Here is a 23,127-nt window from a genome sequence, read left to right as displayed (position 1 = left end):
AGTGTAGTAGTGGAGCGGTGTGTGTGTGTGTGTGTGTGTGTGTGTGTGTGTGTGTGTGTGTGTGTGTGTGTGTGTGTGTGTGTGTGTGTGTGTGTGTGTGTGTGTGTGTGTGTGTGTGTGTGTGTGTGTGTGTGTGTGTGTGTGTGTGTGTGTGTGTGTGTGTGTGTGTGTGTGTGTGTGTGTGTGTGTGTGTGTGTGTGTGTGTGTGTGTGTGTGTGTGTGTGTGTGTGTGTGTGTGTCGTGTAAGAATGAATTGCTTGTCTTAGTGTTGTTTGGTTGGATAACAGAAGACATTTGATCATGTCAAATTTGGCTGCGATTCCTCACTGTTTTCGGATGTTTAATAGATCAAACATTGGATTCATTGAGAAAAATAATAAGCAGATGATCTTTTATTAATCATAAACTTTTATTGCAGCACTAGTCTGAATCCCTTTAAATGCTAAAATTGGTTTGCCATTATTTAACACACTCATATACACACTAATACAGCCAAGCCCTCCTTTTATTTACGTTGCCATGACTCCCTACAGGTATGGTGTGTTCAGTACCAATACCTGCTCAGAGCAGCCAAGGTAACTGCTGTGTGTTAACTCACCATCTGTAGGCTAACATGCATGCTCGCCGCAGCGTGTCCGCTTCCACCTGTGCGTGTGTGTGATGTGTGCAGATTGTGTTTGTGTGTTTATTTCCATTTGTCTTCTGTCTAGTCTCATTTCCAGACTTTTGCTCAGCGGCATTGAATGCAGATGCACATAGATACAGTTTGTAGCAATGCAGGAGATCGCATGAAGTGTGTGTGCTCATTTTTCAGAAGGAGGGGGTTTTAATGTGACAAAGAGATTGTGTGTGTGTGTGTGTGTGTGTGTGTGTGTGTGTGTGTGTGTGTGTGTGTGTGTGTGTGTGTGTGTGTGTGTGTGTGTGTGTGTGTGTGTGTGTGTGTGTGTGTGTGTGTGTGTGTGTGTGTGTGTGTGTGTGTGTGTGTGTGTGTGTGTGTGTGTGTGTGTGTGTGTGTGTGTGTGTGTGTGTGTGTGTGTGTTGGACAGTAATGGAGTGAGTGGACCCATTATTTGCCACATTAGTCTCACAGCCTTAAGTGTGTGTGTCAGTCTGTCAGATTGAAATGAACTGCAGCCGTTTGTGCAGACTGATGTTAACCCCTGGTCTCCCCATTCTCTGCTCGGCCTAATTCCTCCCCTCTCTCCCCGTCTCCTCCCCCTTTCTCCCCTCCTTCCTCATCTCTCCACTGCAGCAGACTTTGCAGTTTCCCTCCAGTGATTCAGGCAATGAGACAAACGCCAGCTTTACCTCTCCTCCTCACCCCCCTATCTCACAAGAGCAATCCCTCCTCCTCCTCCCCTCTTCCCTCCAGCTCCTCCATCTTCCTGCTAATCCTCTCTCATTTAACCTCCTCTCTCTTCACCTTTTCCTTCCCCTTCATCTCCCTCCCTCTCCAGGCCATCTTCCCTCCCCTTGTCTTATCACAGTCACTCAGTCACCGGCTGCTGGCTCCCCCTTCTCTTTCTCTCTTCATTTGCCTCAACCCTATAGGATGAAGAGAGAATATGTCATTTTATCTGAGAAAAGCTGACAGCATTGTGTGTGTCTTGAAATTGCTCTTTGGGATTAACCTTCTGCTAAATTTCCTTCAGAGATCGTGTTAAAGGGACGCGATGCACTTCTCACAGTCCTAATAAACAGATTTCTTTCTTTAAGTGGCCATTTTCATACCCCGGCGTGTGCTTTCCAGCTCAATTTGTGTGTTAAGTTTGTGTGAAAGAAAGGTTTTAATTACCCTTAACACTTAACAAACCTCGACTTTCATCAGTTTGTCTCCACCCTCACTTCCCCATTCGCCCCTTTTAATAAACAGGGATTGTATTATCAAATGAGTTGGTAATAAAAGTTGAATTCCGTTCTAAATAAAGTCTAACACCGTCAAATCTTCAGCTCTCAGCATTTATAGTGTCTCAGACAGAGTGGCTCAATGGTTAAAACTTCCCTTTGAATCCTCAGTTCTTGGTGGGTGTTTCCACAGAACCCTCTAATCCCTAGTCCCCGGAAATAATGAAACATCACTGCAGCATGAGGCCGTGGGATTGAACAGAATCTCAACTCTCCTCCAGCCCACCTTCTTCCTTAATTCCTTCCTGCTTCTTTCTTTCAGCTCACTTTGTTTTTTTCCATGATTGAAACTCTCTCTCCCACTTCTCTTTCAGATATTCTGCTTCCTTCATCCCACTTCTGTCTTTACACTCGTTTAAACCTGGCCTTAACATGCACCCTTGTAGCGAGCAAAATGACATAAATCCAACTGTAATGCACTAAGTATGTCCTGATTATGATATTATTATGATAGATATGTATTTTTTAAACAAAGTGAAATGAATAAATTGGACCTCCATCGAGCATGTTTTTGATCAGTCTGTGGTTTTATATGATCAGACAAATCCCATTTGTTAAGATCATTAAGTGCAGATAAGTCATTACAATATTTCAACAAAATAATAGATTTAAATAAAGATTTTTTTAAAGACGGCAAACCACTTTGGTGCTTTTTTCTTCAATGTATTGTTAGTTATAAGCCAATATCAACATCATGCTAATATATCTGCTATAACATCATATGTTTTAGCTCTAATACCAGGCTATGTGCTTTTAATACACAATTTAAGTCAAAAAGCAAATACGTGTTCTAACAGGATTCATGTGAATTAGACAGAGGAAAGTCCTGAATCTCCTGTTTCATTTTGGGTGTATTTTAAAGTCAGGTGTGTGTGTGTCCTTCAGCTGAAGCAGACAGCAAGCTAAAGCTAACCTCCTTCCTCTCCTTTGCCATCAGGTGGAGAGACCCGCTCTGCGGCCCCCGGGGCCCTCCACAGTCCGGAGGTGCGGGCTCGCCTGGAGAGCGGGCCCTGCGCCGCCGCTCACTCCCCGCTGGCCGAGCGCAACGGCTTCCTGCAGCTGCGTCTCCACGGATACCAGGCTAACTTCCTGATGTCCACGCTGCGTAACATGGCCAACTTCCTGGAGGACGACTCGGCCCCCCAGGTGTTGCCCATGGAGATCAGCGTCAGGGACACACACGTCAACCTGAAGGTGAGACTTAGCTTTGTTTATCATGGGGTCTCCTTAATAGCCTTCCTTTGGTCCACACTTAAAAACACACATAAAAAAATACAGTCAACACAAATGGAAAACTTGACGGGTACTCACAGATGAAACTAATAGGAATATGTAAAAACTGATGACTGATTCAACATAGTTCCTATCTAAACTACATACCCCCATGGTATCCTAAAAATATGTTTTTTCAGCGCACTTTTAAACATTTATTTCTGAGGTTATTGAGTCATAACACTGCCATCCCTTAGCAATCAGTGTTTGCCTAAGGGCCTGAAACTGTTGCAGTCTGGTGACACGTTCAGATGACTCTAAATAGTTTTTTAATTGAGGATATCAATATGAAGGAATCCCTGATGTTTTGTAGATTGTTGTACTTCCAGCTCCTTGGATTCACATTTTAGTTTTACCCTCAGGTCATTGTTGCAGAAACACCTGCATGACTGCATATTTGTCCTATTTTTTTGTATCCATTTGTGTCGCAGAGTAATAGGCCCCATAACTCACCGGCGTTCAAGTTAAATATTTTGAACCGCAGCCTAATTGGAAGTTGGATTTGAACCGAATGCTTAATGACATAGAAAGGCCACTCCATGGGGTTCCTTCACAGCTGAGCAGATTAGCTGCGGAACTGATGTGGAAACCTGGATGTGGATCATTCTCTCTCTCAGCGCCTTCCTCCTCCTATCCAAACTTTTCCCTCCACCCTGAACATGTGCTGTCTCTGCTGCAGGACGACGGCCCCCGGGACAACCCCTCTGACTCGGACCCCTCGCCCATCACGCTGCACGTGGACAGCCTCATCATACACAGGAGGGACGACGGCTCCTTCTCTATAGGAGGTGAGAAACACACACATCCTCTTCAGCGCTGATTCACCACCGTTGTATAACACGTAAATGCTTTTAAATCTGCGCTCGGTGCATCCACACCTCCTAATTCCCTTCTGTTGTCTCTCCTCTCATCACAGTGGACACAGCAGCGGAGACAGAACCCGGGAACGAGGGGTTGTTGAGTGACGGCGCTTTGACTCCGGTTCCGGAGGTTGGACGTGTGTTCTGCGGAGTACCAATGGCTACACAGACCCAAGCTCTGCCCAGCAGCCCTCTGCCGTCTAACAGAGATAAGGTGAGACGCTACGGTGACCAGGTGGCAACATGTGGGACAAAGAGTACGTTTGTACGGGACAATGCAGAACATGGTACTGCGAGGATAAGAGCTAGTTTAGATTTAAATATAAAGTCTATCTAATCAGAATCAGAATTATTATGAAATGTTTTCTTCTTAACCCTTAAAATAAACATTTCTATTATAGATTATAAATATTAACGACAACACTTGGGATAATTGTTTGCTCAGACTATGCAAGTGAAGGAATTCACATCATTTGGTTTGAATGGATCTTTTTCCCAACAAAATATTGTCCGTAAACATTTGCGGGTTTTTTTGAGTATGGAAAATTGAGCCGAGCTAATTTACTGCCACATTCTGCTGACCTCGAGGTGCTGCACAGTGTGGTAGACGTTCTTTATTTCAGCCTCTCTTACCTCATATGTTTGGTAATCCCAAGTAATGTATCCATGGATCGATATTTACTTTAAGAGACTGGCATTTCTTGTGAGTTTTGCATGTAGCATAGCTTCAAATCATATTCCCCTCTGTGACGTCACTTTTCGCCAAACTGCATTGTGGGAAGCGGAGCTTTGCTGGCGTGGCTCGCTGCAAAAGTTGAGACATTTTCAACTTTTGAAGCTTCTGAAGCTTTGGTGGAAGCATCAGCCAATCAAATCCCGTTTATGCAAATCTGCCAGTACAAGCGCTAGCCAATCAAACCGCGTGTATGCTTGGAGAGACACACTGCAGGTAATTTCCTCATATTCCAAAAATGGAGGAGAAATGAATCATAGCGGTAGGGAATCACCCGGTCTTGTACGATCAGTCCCTGTTCACCTACCGGGATACAAACCGGAGGAGCCAGGCATGGAGGGAGGTGGCAGAGATAGAGTGTGAAACTGGTAGGTTTTCACCTGTTTGGGGAGTTTATATCCAGTTTACTTCGTAAACTGTATGTCGGGGGCGGGAGATTGGTGTGATTGGTTGTTGGTCGCGTTGCTCGCGAGAACTCCCCAAGCTTCAGACACGCCCACCGCCAAGCTTAAACGCACGCCGCTGTGTGGACGGGCCGCAACAGTGGGAGTGATATTTATCAATTCAAGCAGAGTTAATACAATTCATTTTCAAATGGGAGATTAAGAATGATCCGTTAAATAATGCTGTTTTAAGTCATCTGATCCACACAACAAAACAGGTCATTTCCTTTCAACGTGAGCTGATGTGTCACTGGCAGAAAGGTTTGCTGTCACATCTAGAGGAATTATTCACCGGTAATAAAACTCAAAAAACAACACAGAGACTCGCAGATTGATGAGCAAACACCGGTCGCTCTAAGTGTTGAATGTTCTACCAATGCTGCTGCGTTTCAGGTTTTCTCAAGACAGCCAACATGTTTGGTATCATTTTATGAAGCGGACATGTGGCGGCAATTATTATTTATTTCCATTTGATTCAAGATCTTAGAGGACTTGAAGCTTTATTATTGGTTTTCAGAATTTCAGTTTGACCATCTTACTGAGCTTTCACCACGTCTCATTGCCTTCATCTGTGGGCGGAGATCGCCATGACGATAAAGCAGACAAAACCCAATGATGAAGGCTGCAAGATGAAGCTGGAATCTCATCCAAATGTCCAGAAGTGTGACTCCATTTTATGGTTTTCAAATGAAACAAAACGGACAGTAACACCTCCCCGTGTCTCCTCTTCCTTCTTTTTTCCAGATGCTGGTGGAGGAAAATGAATGTTTGAAAGTGGAGCTGTCCCGAGCCAAGATGGCGCTGGCGGAGGCTCAGATGGAGAAGGACTCGCTGCTGCACCGCATAAAGAACCTGAAAGTGAACAGCAGCTAGACCCGCCCCTCTCTTCTGTCACTCAGCCGCCCCTGACACTGATGGGCAGCATTTAAAATGAACGGCAACATCAACAAGCAGATAAAAAGACTAAAACGGCTCCCTTTACGCGCTTTTTTGTTGTTGAGCGAGCCACCATGTGAATTTAGACTTCAGAATAATTCCCTCATAAAGCAATGCAGAGTCTGTGGGAAGACTGATGTCCTCCACTTTGGACTGCGGAGGCTTGGAGAGAGAAAACACATGCGTGTGTGAGAAATAGGATAATAATCTATATCCGTGGCTGTGCCTACAGAAAACGTACACACACTATCCCTGTTGTGCATGTAAAACGGAAAAAAGAATCACAGCTGACCTTAGACTTAATTCAATCCTGTACAAATGAAGGAACACTGAATGTCGTATCTTCAGAAGAATGTCTAAAAAAGAAACAACTTATTTTGCAAGCACATAAATTATAATTGAGTGCTTTCATATTCAGAATGGACGAGACAAATCATGCTCTCTCTCGCCCTCCGAATGTGTACAGTGTACATTGTATTAGAATGTGAACACATAACTATTTTCTTCAGATCCTCCAATGGTTATGCAGTGTTTCTTTTTGAATGTGTGTGTGTGTTTGTGTCGGCCAGTAACAAGCATTTCATTACAAATAGAGGATACATTTATATCTGTCAGTTCCACAGCTTTTTCAGCAAAATAGCCCCCCCACAGTAATGTCTGTAACCCCCCCCCCCCCCTCTCCTATTTTTCTATGTGTAAATAGCTACTTATCATGTGCAGCACTTTTAAAACGGAAGCACTGTAAATAAAACCACAACTGTGACAGAACAAAAGTGGAGGAATAGGAACTAATGTGTGCTCCCTGTAAAAAAAAAAAGACACATTGAAGCTGCCTGACTACATATATGTGTGTCTTTATGTAGATTTCTTATATGCCATGTGTCATTTTTCCATGGATGAAGCGTTGATCATATCTGCTGCTGCTTCATGCCTTTGTGACGACTTCAGGGGAAACTCCTGAACAGATGTTACAGATGTTAAAAATGACAGCACAAAGGATTTAAAAAAAAAGGACAGTTTGAGTTTTACAAACGTTGCTTTCATGTGTAGTTTCAGTAATTCTTCCAAATCTCAATATGCAACAATCATAACCTGAACTTTAGCTTGGCCCGGTTCATTTCAATTTCTATCTTTCCAAAAAACTATTCTAGATCCTGTAAAGACAGACTCTGCACAAACATGATGTCAAGACTTGAAGTGTCAGAGGTAGAATTTTAACACGATTGTATGTGAATAGATTTGTTTGATGGAGATGATTTTCTTTTTTATGCTTTTCCCCGCTCCCCTTTCTTTGAGAAACACCTAACACCCTCTAAACCCCTGTGGAGGAAAGAAAAGACACAAAGTAATACGTTGTATTTTGTCTGTCAAAGCTGCTGAAAGACTGCTGAAAATAAAAGGGTATCCAATTTCACTTTTGCATGTTTTATTTTTTCCCCCTTATCAAATATATCTGTGCTTCTGCAGAGTGCTTGGCTTCTCAACTCATTCCAATTGTTAGTGTTAACTATAACTACAGAAATGGGCCTACCTATTTTGATTATGATTTATAATTTTCCAAACTTTTTCAAGCAAAAACACCTAAAGAAGTGATGTTGCTAAAGGCAATGTATTAGCTTTAATTCTCTGTAATACATCTATGATTTTCCAACTCTTGTGTCTTGTTTGAAGCTTAAAGCACGAGTTCATTTAATGCAGCATTTCTGAGTTATTGAAAAAAAAAAAAACTTAACTGCTGAAAGAAACTCTTTGAATTTTAGTGCAGCCTCAAATGAGCCGCACAGAATCGCAGCAGGAGAGAGTTTGGACTTTTTGCACATAAATGGTCATGACATTTTAGTGTGTGTGCTTCTGCTTTTCAGAAGGAGGGGGCGTTAATGTGACAAAGAGATCTCGTGTGTGTGTGTGTGTGTACAAACACACACACACACACACACACACACACACGTGTACGTACAAGTTCTGCTCTGCTGCTATTCACACAAACGCCTGTTTACATACTGTAGCTTAATGTTTCTGTGATGACGGTTATGTCACAGTGCAGCACCGGTTATGTTAGCAAAGCATACCCATTCATTTATATACTGTGTGTGTGAGGTTGGGGCCTTATGTGCAGCTGGATTGCGGTTCATATGATGAAAGAGAGAGTCATCAGGTTGTGTATTGGCTCAGTGTTCTCTGTTTCAATCTTTGCTTTCTGTTTTATATCTCTGACGGAGTAATGAAAAGGTGAAATTAAATAAAATGATGGCTGAATTCCATCTAGGTGCTTCAGTTTGAAGCTAAGCTTGAGCAGGGCCTTGAACACGTCCTAGCTTCTTAAATGTGAGCAATTCACCCATGTGTGGACATTTTATTCCATATTTTTTTGGATTTTGCAAATTTGGTTTGACATATTGCAAACATTTACAAAACTATATCACTTAAATAATTAATGCAAGTGCAGGATCAAAAAGCTTTGCTCCATGACAGTGGGGGTAAAAGTATTTTTACCACAGCGTTAAAACTGCATTACAAGTAAAAGTCCTAAGTTGAAAATGTTACTAAAGTAAAAGTACAGAAGTATTATCAGCTAAATGTACTTAAGCATACAAAGTAAAAGTACTCATTGTGCTGAATGCCTCTTATAAGGGTTATATCATTATATATTATTATATTATTCAGGCATATAAAAGCTTTTTAAAGGGGACATTTGTCAATATGGAGAAAATATTGGAAATGAATTCCCAACATTTCCGTGAAATACATTAGCCTAATTGAGTAAATGTACTCTGTTACAATCCACCACTGCTCCCTAATTTGCTCAAGTCATCATTCATCATTCATCATCAACAATGTTCTCGCTAAAATAACTTCCATTGAAACAATACATTTACAAAAGGAAGTGTAACAGCAACAATTTTTGCTAATCAGTTAGTTGTTTAATTTAGTTCTCAAGCAAAAATACAATTGACTTAATGGTGACAGGTTTTAAATCTGAATATGTTTTACACATTTCTAACATATCATACACTAAAGGAATAATAAATTAAAGGAAAAAAAACGAATCTTATCCAAAAATACACACGTTTTGAGTTCAGACTGAGGGCATAGCAGCTTAAGGTAGAGCTCTTGAAGGCAGCACTTAGCTCTAAATTCCAATTAAGCAGCATGTTGTAGCCATCAGGCATGTCCCAGCATGCACTCGCAGCAGAGTGGGGCCGCAGTGGGGCTGTCAGTGGACAGATCAGAGCACGTTACAAAAAAATGCATCTTCTGCCTTTATTCATAGAAACCCTGCTCTGACCTGACCGGGAGGCTATTTTAGGAACACACCTGTTACTAAATCCTGCAGCAATGAACACACATCCAGCAGGAAGAGCAACTGCGCATATCCGTGTTTGATACAATAAGTATGAAAAATGTCCACAATAAGCACAGCTGGGGGATTTTAGTGTGACTTTCTACAGAGACTAACAAAGGCATCGCCTCCTGTTGGTGTTGTGGCATCTCCATCATCCACGCCCAGACTGTACTGTAAATCAGCGGAAGTGGCTGGCGTGGATTTCAAAATAAAAGATTAACTTTGCATAAGGAGCATCCCTGATGCTTAGATACAAAAAACTATATTTACTTTTGCAACATAATAGCCTTATTAATTTTCTCCAGAAATGTTTTTAATTAGAATTTGGCTTCTAATCAGGCCAGGCAAGCAAAGTAATTCCAAGCACATCAAAATTCAGTTTTAAACTATGTTTGGATTTGATAGATGGGGAAATTTGTATCTCTAAAGTAGGCTACTGCTTTAACATTATAGGGGCTTTCAGTGAATGATCTAGGTATCCTCTCGTCAAATTGTTTTCTTGCCTATGTTTGAATTGGCATACTCCCAAATGAATCTGTGTTTAATCAGGTCGTCTTTTGAACATTGGCCCCAAAGCAACATATTTTGTTGTTGAGAAAATCACCAAAAATGTGCAAAAGTAATGTGTCTTGACGTGTAGTCGAACCAGTAGTAGACAATTATTGTCAAGTGATTGTCAAGTTAATTTGTTAGCAATAAACTGTTAACCCTGGCTGTTTTTAACCTAAAAGCTAAATGAGACGTAATAACCTATGGTAATAACCCACGTTTTAAACAACTAAGACTTGCAAAAGCGGGTGTTTAACTGAAAAAAGTGTTGAAATAGTGGCGTTTAATTGTTTGCCTTATCTAAACTTAGCTAATGTTAACTTGCTAGCTTGGGATGCAACTTAAGAAGTCTTCAAGAGTATACACATATTTTATGGTGTCAGTATAATAATTGTATAGTAATACATTATAATTACTATTATCATATTAATATTATAATGTGTTATTATTAAGTTGCGTGTCCTTTTGCTTTTTAGGAAAGCCGAATGAAGTTGTATTTTACAAGATTGTTAACATTAGCTAGCTAACTGCCGTGTTTTTCAATGGGCACTCATAAACAAACTGGCCTATAATATGCAATAAAGATAAAATATCAAAATATGAAATAAGAACAAGATATATAAAAGACAAATGAAATGTTTTTTTCATGCCAGAGGCTGGTTGGCCAAGTTTGTAACAAATTGCGAGTTTTATTTTGAAAGCTGCAACAGGAAGTGCACATTAAGTAATCAGGCTAACTTGACACCTGTGTCTCAGAGGCACCGGCCAGTGCGGTAGGTTCAGGGCAGAGAGGTGGAGAGTACAGCGGGACCGGAGAGCTTCTTGTGGAGGCGTACAGGGTTTCACCTCCCGCCGGGTGTCAGCTGATGCTTCAGACCGGACAGGAGCCTCTGCTCGGAACGAGAAGGAGTTTTCTTTCTTTTGTAAACCAGGGTACTCTTTACTTTTGACTTCGCGTTTGCTTTGGACCTCGCGGTTCTCCCCGCTGCGCTTGTTACCCTGAGGTTACACACGGGAGCCGTGCACGAGAGGAGATTTCGGAGCCGTGCTTGTGAATGGACTGAGGTTAAAAGGCTCTGCGGCATCAATAACACCTATTTCACCGTGCAGCATGCAGCGAGAGGAGTCCTTTCAGATGCTTTCCCTCTCCAGACAGTGAGGGAATAAGGCTCGGAGAGGAGGAGGCACTTAGGATATATATGGGAGATTTGTTGGATTTCACCCCGTCGTTGTAAACTTGTGTCCGGGATGGGGAAGGAGCAGGAGCTGCTGGAAGCCGCCCGGACCGGTAATGTCGCCGTGGTGGAGAAATTATTGAGTGGGAAGAGGGGGATTCTGGGGTCAGGCTCAGGCTCCATCCCTCTGCCCAACCTACTGAGGTAAGAAGCCGCTCTCACCTCCTTCTCATGACCGCTAAAGTGTTCAGGGAGCCCTGGGGTGCTGCAGGGGATTCCTGGGGGGTTCCCATGGTGCAAAATTAGGCATTAGCTTCATCATGGGTCAATGCACTCTAAATGAGCCTAGGCACTCATCCCCCCAGCTGCAGTATGGAGTGTACAATACACATTCAGTAGCGTTTTTTCCATATTGGAACCCTAGATGTGGTGTTTAAGAGCTTTGTGGAACATGCTGCAGTAGAGGAAAAAAAGGAAATTAAGTCTGGTGATGCAAAGTCAAGAGAGTTGTATGAGGCAAAGTGCACTTTAAGGCCCTTAGAATTGCTGCAGGCTAAATACACTTACTGTATCTGTGACAGAATGCATGCAAGTTCTCAGGGTGCTGGTGTTGGTCTGCTTGTTGTGGGAGTCACTACCGGTTTAGCACAAAAAGAACAGACCGTACCTTCAGCCTCCCTGAATCCGGCAGCTGTCAAAATGTGGATTTGTTGAACATGAGGACAAAAGCTTGGATGATGTTGCACTTGTAACCGCTGTAGAATGTCTTCATGCATCTTTTCTGTGGACCTTTTATGTGCAAGGCTTTCCAACAGCAATCATAACCTTCCTCTCTTTGTATTTATCGGCACTGTCATGGTGGTAAAGGTCTTTTTTTTTACAATAGCATTAGTAAATGTATCCTATAGACACATTTCCTTGGTTTTTGTAAAACACTGTGTCTGTTCAAATGATGCTCAGAAAGCCTGGCATGCAGGATGTGTAAGTTATCTGCAAACAGCTCTTGCTTCTTTGTGCAAGAACAATGGACCAACATGGATTTCCCCAAAAGGTGATTTGTGGATTTGCGGATTAAGAGCAGGGATGTGAGGAGAGTGAGTGGATTTGTGGATTAAGAGCAGGGATGTGAGGAGAGTGAGGGAATGTTTGTTTGTAACAGGTGGCAACATGTTAGTTCACTTAGATTTCCCTCTATCACCTTGAACCCCTGACCCCTTGCTATGAAAATACCAAGTGAATTTTCCCAGTATTATTTTAGTATCTTGTGATGTGAATGCGTGGTGCTGTTCACTATTCAAAATAAACATTAAGAATCTTCCCAGGAATATTTCCTTTTCTTTACCCAACCCACAAAGGCTTGGATCTGGCCGCAAGAACAACTGCTGAGGTTATTATTGTCCCCCCCGCCCCTGCAGCCTCTCCCTGCCTCTGCTGAGGCCCAGGGTGAACCAGGTGATTAGGAGATCAAAGGCGGGGGTGTCTGGGTGGAGCATCGCCTCGGGCCCCTGGGCAGAGCGTCTCATAACCGGGTGGAGGTCGCATGCCGCCATGGAGGACGCCAGCCGCTCTTTCTCTAAGCTAAGGGGTCATAAGCTGTGGTCTGGGGACTCCTGCGGGGCCCTTATGGACAAGAACTGTATTAGTTCAAAAATTAAGACACAATTTGAACCTCTGCCAAGGATATGTTTTTGGTTCATTTGTCAGCGGGGTTATGAGAACAACTAGCCTGATTTTCATCAAACTTGGTGAAAGTGTTAGGCATGGGTTAAGGAAGAACCCATCTCTGAGTGGATCTGCATCACAAGGCAGAAACACACATTGTTCTCCATTTAAGAAAACAGCCTTGGCTGCATCTGCACTCTCTGAAGTCTGTGTTGTTTAAACATTACTTGTATAAATCAAAGTCAGCTCAGTATGCAGGGACAGTGTTCTGCAAAGTTACCATAGCACAGCAAATCCAGAGCCAGACAAAAGTGCAGCAGCAGAGACAAATGATTGGAGAGCAGCTGATGATTCCTGCAGCTTCTGTTATCAAAGTATCGAGATGCAGCACCGCCTGCTGCAACAAGTGGTCAGGAGCATGTGGTCTATCGTCTCTGTGGGTCCCCAACCGCTCATGGAGAACGGCTGTTTACACTGTTTACTCTCGCATAGTTGTGTCCGTGTGTTTCTCTTCTTCTTTTCTGCACATCAATTCCTCTCTGAGATAATAATTGCCACGGTGAAAAGGAATTATTGTAGCCAGTTGCACGCTGATGGCGTTTTTTGTGGCTTTGTACTATTTTATGGAGGGGAAGTAGGCTTGCCATGTGAAAGCTGGGTCCCAAACCCATACTACATTTGTGAGTGAAATATCCCAGAGTACAGGATGTTTTGCCAACACATTATGCACATACATTCATGTTTCCTCTTCATAAATTGTAATAACTTTGGTGATTCCCTGACTTTCACTGAACTGCCAACATCAGCAAAACACACTCAAAACTTGATAAGAGTTAGTATGTGGTCTTCCACTGATAAATAGATGATGGTTGTTTGTCCTTCACGCCATGAATCTTTGTTGCTAAAAGGGATTAAACAGAAATATACACTTTTATATTTGTTACTGTATCTCGTCTCCCACATCCCAAAACTGTAAACATTGTCGCATTGTGTTTGCTTTGCATATTAGGATTTCATTGAATTTAGTGAAGGACAGAGATTATTTACCGAACACTGAATTCATTTAAAGCTCTTTGAGGAGATTAAAGAATGACAGTTCCAATACTGGAGTTTAACTTTAGAGCACAAAACAGACTCTGGAGGTCAGAGAGTTGCATTATGGGTGGCAATACCTCAGCAGGTTTGGCCTTGTGTTTTTGGCAGTGAGTTATGTCTTCTGTGTTACACACTTGGCTTTCATTGGGTCAAGAAGACACTTTAGAAGAAGTGGGTGGGCCACACACACACACACACACACACACACACACACACACACACACACACACACACACACACACATCTGTTTGTGTGTGTCTGTGAGTATCCAGTTGTGTGACGCCCCTGCTGATGGAGGGTCTTTTTGTTCTTTTGGAGGTGAGTGAGTCAACAGAGAGGTCAAAGCGGAGGAGTGTGTGCAGGCTAATGTTATGGGAATGATCTCTGGGAATCAATGCATAGTTTCACATCTTAAGGCCTCTGAGGCATTCGTAGCATTCCTAAGTCATGAGGTTTGCCTTTTCCCTGAAAAAGTTGGACTAAACCACCAACTGGGACATGAACATGAACACACACACATATTGTACACACACACTCGCATAAGTACAGGATGTAGAGAAGAGGATCCTCCGGCGGTGCAGTCCTGTGGTGTGGTGCACGGTACAGAATCAATACTACATGATCTCATTGTGTTTAATGGGTCAGTCTCTGTGGATGACATGCACTAAACATGGTGACCGTGTGTTAGCAGGACTCTGTGCTTTGTCATTAGTACAGACACTCTGCTCTGAGTGGGATGTACTCTACAGCTAACAAAAGGGAGTGTCTCCTTCCTGGTGTTTATATTGCAACAATCGTTCTCTGAGAGGAACTAGAGATTAATTTATAAACAAACAAACTCTAACACATGTTAATTAGTGACATTTCATTGTGAAAAAGAGTAGAGAAAAAGTCTGTAAAATAGAATAAAAATTAATACATTTTCCCAACAGCTTATAATTATCTTCAATAACACCTGATGAGATTACAATTGATATTTGCAACAGTAACTCTGGTACTCCATGGAGTTTCTGAGCTGGTTTTATTCAACACAAATTTATATTTGCCAGAGATGCACGGATTCCTATAATTCTGTCCCAATTGCAATTCATATACCTGTTTTGATGGAACTTTAAGCATGTTCCCTGAAGAGGTGTTTAATTAAGGAGATGCACAGAATCACGACATTAAAAGTTGGATATAAAGTTTAAAATGCTTCAATTCAAAGAGTCGAATCTATTGATACATGAACCCCTTTGTATTCAAGGAAAGATGCTCAAGACAGGATTAAAGGTGCATTTGAGAAACACTTGAGAAGATATTTCAGTTATTTTTCAAGTTTCATACTTAATTATGTTCATGGGATTTTTAGTATGGTTCATGTTGCATGCTAGCAGTTTTGGAGAAGCTGCTCATACCAACCAATATTAACAGTGAGGATGAATGTATGATGACAGCATGTGTATTGTCTATCAGAGGAGATGAGGTTAGGTGTGTGTGCTGAGCATGACACACCCTGACTGTGATGGAGTGATTGAAAGCTGATACACTAAGAGAGGATGACTCATTGTTGAAACAGATGGAGGTGGATCACTGCTCACTTTCACACTCGCCCCAATAATGTTCAGGGGAAAGCATCATGTTTTTGTGTGTGTTTGTGGGGGGGGTGTTTACCTCCCTCCTCCTTCACAAACTAACAACCTTTAAGTGGAGTAACTCCCAGAGGAGACACACACACTTCTGTTTTAATTGGCATCCTCACAGGCGGTCTCCCCGACATTATTCCTTGATGTGTTCCCCTGCTCGTGTTGGAGTCTATCTTTGAGCTGTGTGCGTGTGTGTGTGTCTAGAGGAGGGACTAAAAGAAGAACGAACAGTGAAAAAGAAACCTGCAAAACCCACATTTTTCTCAGTGTTTCACGAAAACCCCCGAAACAGTCAATCAAACGACTATGACCACGCCTGGCAGACAGCATCTTTGCCTGTGACATACACACACGTAAGGACACTGGTTGTGTGTGTGTGTGTGTGTGTGTGTGTGTGTGTGTGTGTGTGTGTGTGTGTGTGTGTGTGTGTGTGTGTGTGTGTGTGTGTGTGTGTGTGTGTGTGTGTGTGTGTGTGTGTGTGTGTGTGTGTGTGTGTGTGTGTGTGTGTGTGTGTGTGTGTGTGTGTGTGTGTGTGTGTGTGTGTGTGTGTGTGTGTGTGTGTGTGTGTGTGTGTGTGTGTGTGTGTGTGTGTGTGTGTGTGTGTGTGTGTGTGTGTGGAGAGAGCAGTCAGGGTGAGAGCTGAGGGGGAATCACTGAGCTACATGTGGTGCAGGACACCTAATGTGGGTCAAAGGTTAAGTGTGGAGAATGCACATATTAGGGATAGATTAGGAGGCGTACACACACAACCCAAGAGCATCTGTGTGTCACAAATTATAATACATATTGGATTCAGTTTGATGGATTGTGCCTTTTTCAAATGTGACACTTTAGGCCTAAGTCTCATTAGGGGTGCATCAAATGGACATAGGTATATTTTGATATAGAACTCAAACCATTTTTTTCCGAGTTTGGATTAGTCATTGGACAGAAGATTTATTAGCAACTAATAGCAATTGTCACTTGTCAAGGCACAGATGCCAAACAAAGATCTTGTTCTAGTCACTGAAACGATTGCTTCTAGTTGTCACGTATGATAAACCATCTTTTATTTTCACCTGAACACTTGCATTCTCTTCTCTGAAAACACGAAAGCCAAACCACTTCTTTTATAGATGGACTTGTATGTGCAGCAGGAGTCATTCAGTAAATCTTTTTGCTTAACTTTGGGTTCAGCTGTGGCGTCGGTGCATTGAGTTTGTCTGGAGCCATAGTGATCGAGAGGGGAGGAAGGTGTGTGTGTGTGTGTGTGTGTGTGTGTGTGTGTGTGTGTGTGTGTGTGTGTGTGTGTGTGTGTGTGTGTGTGTGTGTGTGTGTGTGTGTGTGTGTGTGTGTGTGTGTGTGTGTGTGTGTGTGTGTGTGTGTGTGTGTGTGTGTGTGTGTGTGTGTGTGTGTGTGTGTGTGTGTGTGTGTGTGTGTGTGTGTGTGTGTGTGTGTGTGTGTGTGTGTGTGTGTGTGTGTGTGTGTGTGTGTGTGTGTGTGTGTGTGTGATCAGACTCCGAGGCTTCTTACATCTCCATTAGGGTCCGGGCCAAACTCTGCTGCAGCATCCTGCCAAGAAACGAAGACCTCTGTACTCGCCAAGACACACACACACACACACACACACACACACACACACACACACACACACACACACTCTTTCTCTTTCTTTCTCTCTCTCTCTCTATTGCACTCTAATCCTCTGTCTCGCTTTGTTCCTCCCTCAATCTAAATCTTAGTTTTTCGTCTGAGTCTCAAATCTTTCTCTTCTTCTTTCACTCGCTCCATCTGGTGCCCTGGATTCTCTTTCAGTATATCTCCCTGGCTCTCCCTCAATCACTCACTTCACTCCACAATCCCTCTCCCCCATCCACTCCTCTCCAGAGACGGACGATCCTGCCTCCCTACTGTCGCTCTTTATCGTTCTCTCATCCCGCTGCTTCCTACCTTCCTCCACCTTATCAGAAGAACTGCCCTCTCCTCTCTCTTTGTCTCTCGCTCACATCTCACGCAGCACTACATCTGTTTTCACCGTGAGGGGGCATCTCTTACCCATCGGCGCCGGTTGTTTTAGGGTGGCAAATGGGGAATTTAGGGAATCCGCAGCTCTTCTGAGAACTGCTCCCTCTTACAACCTGAGATGTATTAGTATTGGCCGGGTCACGTCCTCTGTCAGAAGAGGAAATAAAATGGTGAAGTTCAAGGAAAGGGAGTGATGTAGTGGTGAATAAAAATGTGACTAAGCTATGACCTCCAGGTAGTGATCATTTAATTTGAAAACTCACTTATATAACAGGAGAGCCTCAACAACAGTGGCTTTGCTTGGAGTGTTTCAGATGATGTGCAACATGGATTAGGATGTGGCAGTTTGGATTTGAGATATTTAGCTCTGGTTAGCAGAACTTTGAGCCAGAGTCCTCCTTGGAGTTTTGGTACATTTTAATGATGAGTCTGGCATGAATTTGGCAATAAGATGAGTTAGATTCAGGCAGTTTGGAACAGTATTACTGTCTGAATAGCTGGTTTGGCGTATTTTCTCCTTTGCTTTTTTTTTGCAATTTAAAGGCTGGACAAAGTGGAATTGAATAGTTGTTTTATGTATGACACAGATTCACTCATATATGAAGTTAAATATACTAATATATGTGCATTTACAGTACCTATGTAATCAAACAATTACATTATACTGGATATAAGTATTTCACAGGAATATACATGAATATGTTTGTCTAAAAGCTTTGAACTTTTCCAGTGATAAAAGTAAAAAGGATTATTATATCAGTAAATCAACTGCTATGAAGATACTTATTTTTCAGTTAAAAGAAACGGTGTAGTGCCATATGCAAGATTTTTATTTTATTCAAACAAAATATTTCTTTAATTTTTCTTTTTAATAGATTCTGGATTCATTCTTGATTGTTCTTATTTTGACTGATATAACATCTCTTATTGATTCAAACAGTGGTTTCAAAACACATTAGGAGGTTGTAATCACCGCTGACCTGGCTCGTTACATAATTATATAACAAAACACGTCATTCATGCTGGTAATTTTTTAAACCCATTAGCCTCCTAGGACTGTTTTCCAGGAATTTCTTGTTAATTTAATTCTATTATGACGTTCCTCTTTTGTTTGCTTCGACATAAGTAGATTTCGCACACTTCCTGTTCTGGCCATGTCGTGTTTGGTCCTGAACGAGAAAACATGTTGATACTGAGAGGAGGAGACGCAGGGAGAGGTGTGACGTCCAGACTGTCACTCTAATCCACAAGTCTGTGACCCTACATAGCACTGTAATTGTTGTGGGGAGACACACACACTCACACACACATTCCTGCCCGGTCGGCTCTCTGATAGATGGCAGTAGTTAATGAAGCGCTGCTTTTGAAGTAGATAAGAAGTGGAGAGAAGAGGGCTATGCTAATGTCATTATGTGGTGAGGACAGGGCTGCGCTGGGAGCCACTGAGGGGAGTTATGCATGAGAGTGACTTTCATGGATGGACTCGAGCTTTTGAAGTCCAATCCTGATATCTTTTTAAATTAAGCTGACAATACCGTGTTTTGTGACCATGTTTAGTATCTTTAGGTTTGGATGCTTTTCATCCCACAAGTTCCAACTTTTGGGTGCCAAATTATTTTCCTGTCATTAAGGCCAGAACATGCATTGTGTAATAGACTACTTCGGCTCAAACTACACTGACAAAACAAAAAATGTGACTTTAAATAATTGTATTAGCTCAACATATTTCACATAACTGTATTAGGTTATTTGAAAGCTTTAATATTAAGTTTTAAATACAAATATTAGGTTCAACTTAACTTAATATGTCTGCTTTCAACTAACCTAGTTGAAAGCCGACATATTAAGTTTCAGTTTTTTCAGTCTACACCTCCTACAAATCTTGTTGTATCTCAATCTTTCTAAATGTACCTACAGTAAATGTCACATTGAAATCAGCTGCCAAGGTCTTTCTGTTGTAGCTTTGGCCATATTTCCTTTTTTATGGATTGTTGTTTTAAATGACTAATAGCTTAATTAATTAACTGTGCTTTGCTTACAGTCTTAATGGGGCTGTTTGTCATTGTTTGGGCCTGGACCTTTAGCACCAATTAAGTCACAGCGTTTACACACTCCGCTATTAATTATAATGGGACAATATTCAGAAATTCAAGTCATTCTATGGTCATGTAAACAACATATTCGTTTTTCGGTTTAATGAATGATGCCATGGTTTTGAATGTAGTATTAAAGATCCCATGTCATGCTTTTCCGGTTATTACCCGTCCCCTTGTGTGTTATGAAGGTTTTTGTGCATGTAAACGGTCTGCAGAGTCAAAACCCTCAAAGTACACCCTGTAGCGAGTAAAACTCTAACACAGAAAATACCTCCCCAAAACGCCTCGTTGAAGATACGTCATTGTCCATTGCTTACTTCCCGGGTATTGTGACATAGGAATGGCCAGTAGCCACGCCCAGAACTATGACGCGATACGGTCATGCGTTACCCGGAACCAAATGGACCAATCCGTGGAGCCGTTACGTTACGTCCGCGGAGCCGTTACGTTAAGCCCCCGCTGATTGGTCCAAATTGACCAATCCACGGACTTCCTCACACACACACTCAGTGCAGGCAGCCCTGCTGATTTCTCCTCCCTGGCTGCAGGCTGATAACAGACAGTTGGGATTGCGGCAAAATTCTCTCTGTGCAGACCCATTCTGACAGCGTTTATCAACCTTTTTCTTAATCAATATCAAGCCACACTTATTGTTTTTACTTCGGCTGTGACTTTGTGTGTGCTCAGGATGAGTTTGGCTGTGTTTCGCTCGCTGTGTATTGCTAAACAAGGAAACCACACCTCCACGGATCTCAGCGCGATTCACAACGTCCCGACCAATCAGAGCACACTGTGCTCACAGGGAGGATCGGTGCTGGAGCTATTGGAGCTACAATGAGCAGTTAAAGGCAGAGAATGAAATTCAGTGAATACACGTAGTTTACAGAGATGCTGTATGAGAAACCAATGTGAGTTTGGAAAATTGCACAATATAAATCTATTCTAGTAGACCTCAACAATGGAATTATGATCAGTGGAAATGGCCATGACATGGGAACTTTTAATCCTGCGGCCAGGTTCCAAATTATTGTTCACAGCCTTTAGGAAGAATCTGGGAAGTTTTAGCATCAAATGAATGCCTGTTGTTTTGAAATGTACTTCCTCTGTAAACACCAGTCTATGGTAAACACTCACGCCAGTTCATGGTCTTATCCTTCCCCTCAACGCGGGCAGTACTGTATCTCCTCTGAAGGAGCCAGTGGCGTGACAAATGTGTATAGAACACTTTAAAAGAGACATGACAGCGCATCATGAATACACATCAGCAGTATGTACAGACACACACATGAAATATACATGTGAGAATGACATGCAAAGTGAGACAGGGGGAGTGACACTGTAAAAACTTAAGGGAGAGATTCCACTGCAGTTTAGCAGATTCATTGATGGAGAAGCTGCAGAAAGTCTTTGATCTTTAGTCTGTGCAAATATGGAGTTTCCCAATTACGCTGCTGGTTTCTTTGTCACCCACACCCACACATATTAAACATAAATTAGTAGTGTGTGTGTGTGTGTGTGTGTGTGTGTGTGTGTTTGTGTGTGTGTGTGTGTTAGCCTGACATATTGCTTCTTACTGAGTGAGTGAGTACAGTAGCCCAGACAGTGAGGACAGTAGCCCAGCCAGTGAGGACAGTAGCCCAGCCAGTGAGTACAGTAGCCCAGCCAGTGAGTACAGTAGCCCAGCCAGTGAGTACAGTAGCCCAGCCAGTGAGTACAGTAGCGAGTACAGTAGCCCAGCCAGTGAGTACAGTAGCCCAGACAGTGAGTACAGTAGCCCAGCCAGTGAGGACAGTAGCCCAGCCAGTGAGTACAGTAGCCCAGCCACTGATTGCCTTCTTTCAGTCCCTCTGTGATTGATCCCTCTCTCATCGTCTCCTTGGTGCTGACATCCAGGGAGCGCATGCAGAGCAAACCAGGAAGTAAATTACCTTCAGCTGACAGCCTCTTACGGGATACTCATTTCCCAGGAGGCTTTGCTGATGCCAACAGATCGCCTCTTGTTGTCTTTTTCTCTCACGGCCTCTGTCTCACACGAGCACAGAGTAGCATTGCATTCGGTCTGTGGTGACATGTGCTACAGACCTATAGATGCAGCATCATGAGGATACATACTATATTTGTGAAGTATTCAGACACCTATGCATATTCCATTTCCGCCCACACATAGCTTACACGACTCCAACATGTATGATTTAGTGAGCCAGCTCCAGTTATCTCATTTATTTTTTACAGTTAAAGTCACAGTGTCTCTGTGTCTTCCTACATAAGTTCAATTTGATCTGATAAAACTCACTGAATGGTTTTAAATAATAACAACTCTACAGGCTCTCTGAGGCTGGGCTGGGACACAGTGGTGCTGTGAGCTAAATGCTAACAACAGTCATGGTTACAATCAAGATGCTAACATTGCATCAACATGTGCTGGATAAAGTATTCAATCTCTTAACTAACAGTACTATTATCACACTGTATATGCACCACAGCTACTCAAAGTCAAAGTATTTCCCATTCAGTACTTTACTATTAGCCTATGTTTGCATTTATGTTGCATTGTAGATCTTTACAGTTTTGCACAATGTTAAGTTCAATCTATTGCAATGCATCCCATTCTGTAATATCATATGTTTGTATGATCCTCTGAGGCTGCATGCTAAAATGTGTTCGCATAAATACGAAGTACAGCTGCTTTCTAGCAACCTTTACAATTTAACATGTAAACTTAAACCACATGCAAACAATGCATAACTTTATTTATTCAATTGACAACATGAATCCTATTAACATGTTTTTATTTTGACAGTAGAGTTTTAGCAGCCATCTGATTTGTTGACAGATTTAGCTATTTTTACCATATGGGAGATGTCGGCTGTAGGTAAAGGCAGGCTGGAAAAGATTATAGTTCATCTTTATTAAGTTGTCAGTAGGGTGGGCATATTGTAATATACATGTAGGCTGTTGCATAGTCTGAAGTTTAAGAGTAAAGATGAAAATGTATTCCTAAAACACAGCTTCATCCATCACGGGTGAGTGCAGGTAGGCTTTTGAAACGTTTATTGAAGAAGTTGATCTGCAAATTCAAAAAGTTATATTAGCTTCTGATGGGAACATTTTAAAGCTCAATATCTCTGGCTAAAACTAATCGGACTGCAGATTGAGGCTCATGCGGCGCCGCAGTTCCCCCCCCCCATCACCAGCGTACTCCATCTTCCTGATAATGAGGCTCAATAACCGGACACTTTACATACCTCTGTCTCGCCATAACCTCCTCCTTCCTTTCCACTGGCCAAAGTGAACTGTGTGATGGATGAGTCGTTTTAAAAAGATATCAAATATTCATCTGCCCCCAAACTCCTGAATGAAAAATGGAGATTATATCATTCGCCGAGCTCATTTTACTTTCCCCTACTCCCAAATTCAGAATTCACTTAT

General features: G+C 42.2%; 2 protein-coding genes across 7 annotated transcripts in view; both read left to right on the top strand.

Annotated features, from left to right (window-relative positions):
• bltp3b (bridge-like lipid transfer protein family member 3B) overlaps positions 1-7,563 on the top strand; it is a 44,693-nt gene extending 37,130 nt beyond the window's left edge. For 3 of the 4 annotated variants that reach the window (XM_079653146.1, XM_079653148.1, XM_079653149.1), the window contains 5 exons: positions 534-575; positions 2,843-3,099; positions 3,857-3,965; positions 4,094-4,251; positions 5,958-7,563. In XM_079653146.1, the coding sequence (XP_079509272.1) occupies positions 534-575; positions 2,843-3,099; positions 3,857-3,965; positions 4,094-4,251; positions 5,958-6,086 (695 nt within the window). In that variant the 3' untranslated portion in view covers positions 6,087-7,563. The remainder of the gene's footprint in view (positions 1-533; positions 576-2,842; positions 3,100-3,856; positions 3,966-4,093; positions 4,252-5,957) is intronic. The other variant, XM_079653147.1, reaches the window with a different exon arrangement.
• Positions 7,564-10,811: 3,248 nt separating this feature from the next.
• The window catches only part of anks1b (ankyrin repeat and sterile alpha motif domain containing 1B), a 212,451-nt gene continuing 200,135 nt past the window's right edge, over positions 10,812-23,127 (top strand). For all 3 annotated transcript variants that reach the window (XM_079654794.1, XM_079654797.1, XM_079654793.1), the window contains exon 1: positions 10,812-11,420. In XM_079654794.1, the coding sequence (XP_079510920.1) occupies positions 11,290-11,420 (131 nt within the window). In that variant the 5' untranslated portion in view covers positions 10,812-11,289. The remainder of the gene's footprint in view (positions 11,421-23,127) is intronic.

The sequence above is a fragment of the Notothenia rossii genome, assembly GCF_949606895.1.
Source record: "Notothenia rossii genome assembly, chromosome: 10".
Lineage (NCBI taxonomy): Eukaryota > Metazoa > Chordata > Actinopteri > Perciformes > Nototheniidae > Notothenia > Notothenia rossii.
The sequence above is the reverse complement of the archived record's forward strand: the minus strand, read 5'-3'. Positions and strand labels throughout refer to the sequence as shown.